Source organism: Platichthys flesus, chromosome 2, assembly GCF_949316205.1.
Source record: "Platichthys flesus chromosome 2, fPlaFle2.1, whole genome shotgun sequence".
NCBI classification, from domain to species: domain Eukaryota; kingdom Metazoa; phylum Chordata; class Actinopteri; order Pleuronectiformes; family Pleuronectidae; genus Platichthys; species Platichthys flesus.
In genome coordinates, this window is record NC_084946.1 from 17,131,084 (window position 1) to 17,141,407 (window position 10,324).

Consider the following 10,324-nt stretch of genomic DNA (forward strand, 5'->3'; position numbering starts at 1 on the left):
TTATATTTACCTGCAAAGCACACACTCAGAAACACAAAAGAAACAAGTTATTGGGCTCCGTATATAATCCCAATCCAATTAAAGAGCAGAAGACAGGTAGCCTTCCGGATTTTTTAATTAACAACATTTCAGTGTACAAGGTGCTACCGCTCATCTCATAGTTCATTATCGACCAGGAAAATATGTAACACTGACAAGCAGGTTACACTACGTCTGCTCTGTCTTAATCATGAATCAGACCATGTCGGACTGGAATGTGCAAAATGCAAAGAAAATGTGATTTTGTCATTTCTCTGTGGTTTGTAGATTTATGAACATGTCAACAGTATAACAATCATGAATAAAAGCGGCATTGTAAGCAAGTATTAGTCAAATAATTGTTTTTTTTTAAATCAGTCTACTAAAAGCACAAGTTACCTATTTAGTATAAGAGACAGCTTTATTTTGATATCACTGTAGGCCGTTGGTTATCTTGTCTCTTTAACTGATGGTGTGTTTTTATGCCCCTAAAGTATTTTAGTAATCTTTCACATGTGGTCCCATATGAAACATTGACAGCATTTCATTTCAAAAAACTTTTTTCAGGATGAATACTCTGATGTTATCCTGCATGTGTGATAAAAAATGAATAGGACTCTGTGCAGCTCAAATACCACCACCATGCAGATTTTGGTTGAATCACTGCCCTGTATTATTTGGGCAGCGAGTCTTTCCTCATGTGGTGTTTGTTTATATAAGCCCTCTCACCATCTGTCCTCCCCCTCCCTTTTGTTTTATCACTGCTCTAGGTGCAGACTCGAACAGTGAATACAGCTCAGGGAGTGGGGTTCTCCTGTCAGACAGCAGAGAGACGTCCCCAGCGGGCTCCTTGGTCCACTCTGTTGAAGACGGCGATAGAGAGTACAGAGGGAGAAGCTCGAGGGGAACCTCACTGAAAGAGCTGGACGCAGAGCTGGCCGGCAGACGCGAGTCAGAAGAAAGAGAGGCGGGGCTTCGTGAAGACTCTGTCCAGAAGAGCCCGGAGGTTCCCACTCAGCAGTGGTTAGGTGTCGTTGGAGGGGAGGAGTGAAAGTTCAGAGACATATTTGTTAGGGATCATAGAATAAAGGGATTGGGGGAAGCTATTGTTTGTTTGTCTTATTGTATGGAAATCACATGAAAAGACTTAAACCAATTACATGTCGGTCAGTTTCTGCCTTGAAAGACCTGTCTGTCTTAGATGTAAATCCGTTCAAATAAGTAAATTATCTTTCCTCACGTTGCTGAAAGATTCATTTTTTTTAGCAAATTATAGTAAAACGAGTTCTTCTTGGGAAATATTGAATCCACATTTGCTATGATGTTGACTAGTTAGGTAACAGCATCTCATCAATTCAAAACTAGAATGGCAATTAGAGAGCAAATATCTCTGTCACAAGACCTGGATTTATATTTGGATTTCCACCAAATTGCACAAACTCATAAATATCAGTGCCTGACTTTTTTCATCACAATCCATGAATAATTCTCTGAGAGAATGAGGAAAATGTGGAAATACACCCTATCTCACTAACTAACCAGCAAACAAACAAAAGGAAAAAACATGAACTTCTTGGCAGAGGTAATAAACTACAGCGACTACATTCTCCCACAATGGAGATCAATGTTCGAGGAATAATCTTTACAGGCCTTGGCTACACTGACAATTCTATACATCTGCTGTTACTTATTGTCTTTTCATAGGATTTGTTGACAGTAACAAAAAATATGGAGTAATCACCAGACTTAACCTTGAATCTTTGAATGCAACAGCTTCAATGTGGTGTTGACAGAAAACATTATTCAGGTCCTAAGAGTTTCTACAAACCTTTTTTACAGAAGTGTGGCGGTTTGTCAGAATCATAGACCACTGAACTGAGTATTTCTTACCCAAATCCTTTTACTTGAATGTCACAATATTTTATCTGAAATGATGATAGCCATTTTTTTGAAGCATGTCTTTATTTTGCTGGAAAACTTGATGTTTGTTTTATTTTTTAGAGGATTGTTACGTAGATTTAAAAATGTAGAGTTAAATTAATTTCAAGGGAAATTTTTGACTTTTTTACAAAGGATGTTTTTTAAAACAGAGAACTGTTTTAAGCACACAGACCTCACAAAGTGTTCTTCGCTGATTTCATGTGTTTTTTATATTTGTGCGCTTTGTTATGAATATTATAATGTGCATTTTAAATGACTGTTTGTGGCACAAGGTGAATGAATTCATAATTACCTTCTTCTTGGCCACCTCTAAGATTTAGGACATTATTATTATTTTAATTGTGCAGCCAAGACTAGTGGGTTGATCATTAATATTCATTCCACTACGACTGAAAGCAAAGCTCTGACTCTACCTTTGGAACTTGACGTAGAGTCACTCTACATCTAGTCTGTGGTATCTTTGAATTATGCCCCCAAATTGATCCCCAGCTTTTTCATTTTCTGTTTAGAATACTTGATTTAGCTGTTTCTTTGCACAGGCTAAGAAACAGCAATTCTGTTTGCTTGTTTTGCCTCCATCTCTCGTTCCTCTTTGAAATAAATATGGCAGCTTCTACCTCAAAGACCACCTGATGACTTATTGACCCATATCCTTTAACTTCCAACGCACAAGAGATCACACCAAGCTGCTCACGGTGAGCCACGCTCTCATGGAGGATGCAGGCAGCAGAACATGATGTGTATCTGTAAAATTAAGTGAGTTCACAGCCCCTGCTGACCTCATGCATTTATGATTTGTCAGATTAGTATTTTTACTTTTGACCAATATGAAGGATACTGCCTATCACTCTACTCTGGTTGACCTGATGTGACTAGCCATATTCAATTGTCGGATACATCTTACTTTTAATTGGGGTTGAATGCTACAAAATAGATTTATTTCAATACTGTACTTAAGTACATTTCTTAAGAACAGTATTGAAGTACATGTCTGTTCTTTACTTAATTAGATTTAGTCTACTGCATATATTAATAAATATGTCCGAGCCATGATCTTCTGGCACAGCAGCATCATGGTGAAGAAACACCTGAACTAGAGTCAGAAGAGACCACCAGCAATGTTGATGTAGTTGACTGTTGCATCAGGGAATAGAAAAGGATACATTTCCCTCTGTAAAGTATTATGACATAGTAATAAAGTATTTATCCATCAATCCATACATTCTCAAGTACTCTTACTTGAAATACTTGAAGTATATTCCAAAGAAAAGACTTACTTATACTCAAGTAGAAAAATCAGTGTGTTATATTTACTTATTTAGAGTAAACCTTTGTATTATTTGCAATTGGACGTTTGTACTTTTCCATTGCTGGCTTTGAGTGTGGGTCATCTTGCGGAGACTGTACATTCAGACCTGCAGAAAATAACGTATTGTATACAGACTAAAGCTCTTGTGAAGTTTACAAAATAATGGAAGCCTTTTGACAAAGTTCAGATAGAAAACATGTGGCTCTATCCTCATAAACAAAGGCACAACATTCACTTTGGCTCAAGGATGACCTGGTTAGAATGTTGAGGTCAAAGATAAAGGTCACTGTCACCTCTTCTTTTTTTCCTACCTTGTGAACACATCATTTTAAGAGCGCTTTGAGAGAGTCCTTTCAAATTTTGCTCAAGTGTTCACTTACATTCAAGGATGGAATTATTAGATTTGGGTGGTCATAGGTCACTATGGCCTCACAAATCATGTAATTTAGCTCCTGAACATGATGTGTCGACTTTGCCTTTAGGCAATTTCTTTAAATCGAAGATTAATTGATTCGTTTCTCTGGTCAAATTAAAGGTCACAACACTGGTTTGTGTAGGTGTACAACCACAGTGCAGTAGTTATATTTCTACATGTATTTTTTACGAATAAAACAGTTGGGTTTTGGGACATTATTTAAGACCATAAATGAATGGAGATCTATAGATTTCAATGACCTTGCTGACAGTTACTTGGTGAACTCCTGTAAGTTCTTACTCTCTGAGAACAAGCACTTGTTAGAAAACAAGCTAACCAGGAATCACATACAGTCACTTAATCATTAGTTTACCTCAGATTGGAGTTGCCTCCGACTTAATTGGAAGAATGCTGAGCTTTGACCTGACAGATGCTCTACAAATAAGATGATCTATAGCGGCTGTTTGCATTTTTAATCTAAATGCTGATTACTCTAAAGACGGGGCTAAGTTCCCAGAGGATAAAGTTAAACAAGATGGATGGGCTTTGAGAGTGAGAGAGAATTGATGAGATGCTTTCTGCGTGTATGATTCTAAAGGCGAGCTGTGGGCGTACTCTGGTTTCTCTTCTATACACACGCGTGGTAGTAGCTCGCTGAAATCATGCGCATCTGTGAACTATTATTTTTAGGCTACATGTTTTTTTTTCTGCCGTACATTTCAACATTTCACTCTCCAACTTACTTTGCCCTAATGTAGAGGTTTTGATGATCTGGTTCGATGTGGTTTGTTTTCAACCTGTTTGATCATCTGACCATTGCTGTTTTGCTGTGTGCAATTTTTTTATTGAGTACATTATTGTCACCTGTAGATAAGGCAGAACCTGTGAGAAAGGACCAATGCATACCTTGTCTGCCCTCAATATGCCCCAATCAGCCACTGCTTACATCTGTATGTGGTTATTTTCCTACTGTACACTCACATGGGCTCACCCAGACATTCTACCAGGGGTTGGAGGGAGATGTTATGAAAAAAAAATGTGCAGAGCATCTGACTCAGACGTTTGGGTTCTCACAGACAGCCCCTTCAGAATGTTTCAGGAAAACGTCAGGACGTCAGTGCCTATCTGAAAGAATCCCAGTCCCCGCCCCAAAAACTTTTACCACAACAAAAGCCTGTTGTTGTCTTCCTGTTTCTGCAGCACCTCATGTGCACGGACTATTTCACTCTACACCTCCTCTCGAAGGTCAGTGTTAAGCAGCTCATCAAAACTATGAGCTCCTGCCTCCTTTAGTTCCTTCTCAGCCTTTTCAGCTGTGGCTCAGGGGTTAGAGCGGTAGTCCTCTAACCAGACGGTCAGCCGATCGATTGCCCCTTCTCATAGAGAAAGTGCTGCAGGTAGAGGCACTGTATGAATGTGGGTGTGAGTGGATGAATGTTAAACTCTACTGTAAAGTGCTTTGAGTGGTCATCAAGATGCAGACCATTTACCATTTTGTTACATGTGTGAGCTCTGACTCCCACCTCATTAATGTCACTCAGCTGTTTTTCTTTTCGAGAAATGTCTGAAGATCCAGGCCTTTATTCTGAAGATCTAAATTGACTTGCACGGCCTCTACTGCTTTCTCCTTAGCCGCAGACTTCTGCTACTGCAGGTTCTCTCTCCTGGTCCCTGCTGTAAGGTTATTATTAGCCTCTTTGGTGGCAATGTCCAGATGCTCCTGCCGAGCTTCCTCACAGGACCAGTCCTCCCTTAGTTGTTCCTCATGCTTCCCAGGCCTGTTATTTGACGTTCTCCGTGTCTTACAAAGTTCTCATGGTCTGGGCTTCCTTTTCCTCTATGTTATGGAGCCTCAACTTTTCATTCTTTTCCAGCAGCCCTTTCCTGCCCCAAGGTCTCCCTTTCCTGCTGGAGCTGCCGGTACAACCCTGTGCTTATGTTCTACTAAACTCTTTGACTGCCACTTGTTTCTGAGGAGTATAATGTCTTCAGAGATACTGTATTTCATCATGTGGACTGATTTTCTCCATGAGGACAGCGTGGTCTTGCAGAAGGATTCAGTCTTCAGGAGTGTGTGGTGGTATGTTTTCTGAAAATCCATCCATGCATTGTTGAGTCACAATCACCCACGGATACACAGGGGTGAAACAATACCCTGCTTCCAGCTACATTAGCACGCAGGGTCATAAAAGAGAATTATCGTTTAAGCAAGGATGAAGTCTTTGATTGGGAAGTTGAAGCAACGACCTTCTAATTACAGGACGTTTCCTGGGTATTTAACAGACATGCTGTTTAAAGGGACAGTTCACAAGACATTAAAGGTGAGTTGTTATGGTATTTCTGACACTGTTTATCTTATTTGTTGAAATCCTGTTCACGTCCCGATAGCCATCAAATCTTTTCATATACATTTTTTAGTACTTTGAACTCGTAAACCAAATTATATTCAACACCGTTCATTTATGTGTCAGCAGAAATATATAAGTTATCTCAAAACTCATATTTAACATTAACTATTTGCATGCTTGGATACAGAGGATGAGTGATGTGGTTGAAGTGACCCTCACACTTAACCTGAATTCCCCTAATGATACACAGCAGATGTTGTGAAGAAATGGATAAATTAAAGGGATCAGCTGAGGCCGACACGGCCTGAAGGTTCATCCTCTTCTTTCCTGTACGTGAAGCGTTTTCATGTTAATAAGAATATTTAAATATCAACAAAAATAGAGAAACCAAAGAGAGATTTGCGCAGTAAAAAAAAACATGTGATTTTCACAGCTTCATTTACACTTGTTCTGCTTCCTGCCTGCCGACTACCCAGACGCCACCTCTTGCCTCAAAGCTCCGGACATTTTCCAGTTGCTCTGACTGCATCTGACCCTGACAATCTTCTGATCTTGCTCTGATTGTTTCATCATCATTCATTAATGCCAAATGATCAGAAAACTGTGCACAGTGACCACTGGCTTCCAACACACCACTATTTTCACCCCTTTCTTCTCACTTGTCATTAAGCGGCACGCTCCTGTCCAAGCTTTCCTTTCTACCAACATGCCCTCTACTATTGTAGTGTAAACTACCATTTTGGTTTCAGGAGAAAATTGGTCCCTTTGTGTTAGCTGAGGGAATTATGCAACAGGCAGGACCCACACGTCATTTTAATTGCCACTGTATACAGGTTCCTCTTATCCAAATCCCTGACTGCAAAGTAGCTATTGTTAGTCTGGAAATGAAACATTTGAGAATGTTGAAATGGTTTGTTTTGTATGTGTGGGGGTGAGATGAAGGGTGGTGGCGCTGGTGATGGTGCTTTAGTAGGTGAAGGGAACAGAAATGGGTGAGCAGTGAAGCTCAATTCATCCAGAATGAACTTGTTTGTTGCTTCAGGAACACAAAACCGTACTGGTGCAGAAGACCTTTCCTGAACTCCTCTCGCTAATGATGCAACAGGAATGTGGCTGATGTAATATTGTTTATGAGGGCGACCGAAGAAAAAGTGCACAGTTTGGAGCATCAGGAAATGCTGTCTCTGCTAAATGCTCTGCCATCGAAACAAGGTGTTGAGTAGTTAACCTAAATTACCAGTGAGACCATTGAAGGTTCCCACTGCTGACTTCACCACTGTTAAATACTTAATAGGCTGAATCAATACAGTAAGATCCATTTCTTTTGTGTCAAAAACAAGATTTATAGGTTGCGCTGATACAAGACTGTCTCAGAAAATTAGAATATTGTGATAAAGTTCTTTATTTTCTGTAATGCAATTAAAAAAACAAAAATGTCATGCATTCTGGATTCATTACAAATCAACTGAAATATTGCAAGCCTTTTATTCTTTTAATATTGCTGATTATGGCTTACAGCTTAAGAAAACTCAAATATCCTATCTCTAAATATTAGAATATCATGAAAAAGTATACTAGTAGGGTATTCAACTAATCACTTGAATCGTTTAATTAACTCGAAACACCTGCAAGGGTTTCCTGAGCCTTGAAAAACACTCAGCTTGGTTCAGTAAACTAAATCACAAGTATGGGGAAGACTGCTGATCTGACTGCTGTCCAGAGGACCATCATTGACACCCTCCATCAGGAGGGTAAGACACAAAAATAAATTTCTCAAAGAGCAAGCTGTTCACAGAGTGCAGTTTCAAAGCACATCCACAAAAAGTCTGTTGGAAGGGGGAAATGTGGCAGGAAACGCTGCACAACCAAGAGAGATGACCGCAGCCTTAACAGCATTGTGAAGAAGGGTCGCTTCCAGAATTTGGGGGAGTTTCAAAGACAGTGGACTGAAGCTGGAGTCCAGGTATCAAAAGCCACTGTTCACAGACGTGTCCGGGAAATGGGCTACAATAGCCGTATTCCCATGGTCAAGCCACTTCTGAACTCAAGACAACGGAAGAAGCGTCTGACTTGGGCTATGGAAAAGAAGCACTGGACAGTTGCAGAGTGGTCCAAAGTCCTCTTTTCAGACGAAAGCAAGTGTTGTATTTCATTTGGAAGTCAAGGCGCCAGAGTCTGGAGAAAGGCTGGAGAGGAGCAAAATCCAAGTTGCTTGAAATCCAGTGTGAAGTTCCCACAGTCAGTGATGGTTTGGGGAGCCATGTCAGCTGCTGGTGTTGGTCCACTGTGTTTCATCAAGTCCAGAGTAAATGCAGCTGTGTACCAAGAGATTTTAGAGCACTACATGCTTCCGTCTGCTGAAAAGCTCTATGGAGATGAGGATTTCATTTTCCAGCATGATCTGGCACCTGCCCACAGTGCCAAAACCACCAGTAACTGGTGTACTGACCATGGCATTACTGTCCTCGATTGACCTGCCAATTCCCCTGACCTGAACCCCATAGAGAATTTGTGGGGTGTTATGAAGAAGAAGCTGAAAGACACCAGACCCAACAATGCAAATGAGCTAAAGGCCGCTGTGGAAGCATCCTTGGCATCCATAAACCCTAAGCAATGCCACAGGCTGATTGCCTCCATGCCACGCCGCATTGATGCAGTAATCCGTGCAAAAGGATTCCCAACCAAGTACTGAGTGCATTAATGGACATTTTCAAATGTTTGATTTTGTTTTGCTGTTATAAATCTTTTTTTTACTTGGTCTGAGGAAATATTCTAATTTTTTGAGATAGGATTTTTGAGTTTTCTTAAGCTGTAAGCCATAATCAGCAATATTAAAAGAATAAAAGGCTTGCAATATTTCAGTTGATTTGTAATGAATCCAGAATGCATGACATTTTTGTTTTTTTAATTGCATTACAGAAAATAAAGAACTTTATCACAATATTCAAATTTTCTGAGACAGTCCTGTACACATGATGTGATATGGAGAGGCTTGTGGTTAAGAGACTTCTCCATTTTTATGTCTAAAGTCCCATTTTGCCTCGGCAGAATGGCACAGGACACGGTTAAACCACATCCTAACACCTTTATATAGCTGCTGAAAGCAAAGATAAACAATCGTTTAATGGTTATGATTATGATAATGTATTAAAATTAAGCAAACACTAAAATGCACAAATGCAACATAGCAAGACATATTTCTGCATTTGATTCAAACCTGAGCTCAAGTAGGCCCCCATTGTACCTCTAAATATGAGAATAGTGTGTGTGTGTGTGTGTGTGTGTGTGTGTGTGTGTGTGTGTGTGTGTGTGCCCTATGTGTGTGGTCCAGGTCTTAGGTATGTTATGGGGACCTACATCTGTTTTACACGTTATAAGGACTTGACTTCCTATTGGGGACAAAAAGCAGGACCCAATAGAATAAATAATTCATGTTCAAGGTGAAGGTATGTTTTCAGGTTAGGTTTAGGTTAAGGTTAAAGGTAAGTTCAGGTTCAGGCTCGGCGAGAAGTAACTAAGGTTTGAGTCTGCAGGAAATGTGTCATGGAGACCCAAAGATGTGTGTGTGCGTGTGTGTAATTATATCTTTGTGAGGACCATTTTGAGCATAATGTGTATTTAAATGTCAAAATTTGCTTTGGCGGATAGAGAATCAGCTGCAGGTTGGGATTAAGGTATAGAAATGGTTAGGTTATGATAAGGAGCTAAGGGATAATCCAATGACTGTATCACTTAGATAGAAACAATGCTGTGTGTGTGCATTTCAGTGAAAAGCAAAATGTGCAGTACCTCTCCAGCTTGTGAAGAGCTGTGCCACTCAACTGGAGTGTGATTCAGTTTTAATGAGATGGAGGTGAATGAGGAGTTGGCCAGCCTTCATAGAGAGAAACAAAAAAACAACTGATGCATTTCTCTTCTATCATTTTTTTTTTCTAATTTTAGCTGGAGAGAGGCAGCGCCTTGAAAGTCTATTTGTAGGCTAATGATTTCCTCTCACTGTTTTCGGTTTATCGTTAAAAGTTAGACCCACAGCAGCAGCTCCACGGGGGATGCGTAACACAGACAGACCCAGAAGTTGGAGGTAGGGGTTTTGGGATTATTTCATTTATGCACCTTCTTCATTCTTTTTTCCTAAACACGTTGTATCGGTTAAATTAGGACTCATTATTGCTGGAGTTCCATTTCGGATCTGGAAGTTGCAAACCTCATGAAGCAGGTTGGTGGGAGCAGAGCGCAGCACACGCCGTCGACGCGCCCCACTCTTGGCTGCGGAGCGGCACAGAGCGGCCGCAT

General features: G+C 40.3%; 1 protein-coding gene across 2 annotated transcripts in view; it reads left to right on the forward strand.

The window, feature by feature from the left end:
* Positions 1-2,582, forward strand: part of LOC133967252 (testis-expressed protein 264 homolog) — a 30,854-nt gene extending 28,272 nt beyond the window's left edge. Inside the window, exon 5 of one of the 2 annotated variants that reach the window (XR_009924027.1) lies at positions 789-908. Coding sequence is in view for 1 of the 2 variants with exons in the window: in XM_062402579.1 (XP_062258563.1) it covers positions 789-1,069 (281 nt within the window). In the remaining variant the exon portion in view is untranslated. Of the gene's footprint in view, positions 1-788 lie in introns of both variants that reach the window. The other variant, XM_062402579.1, reaches the window with a different exon arrangement.
* Positions 2,583-10,324: the final 7,742 nt, after the last annotated feature.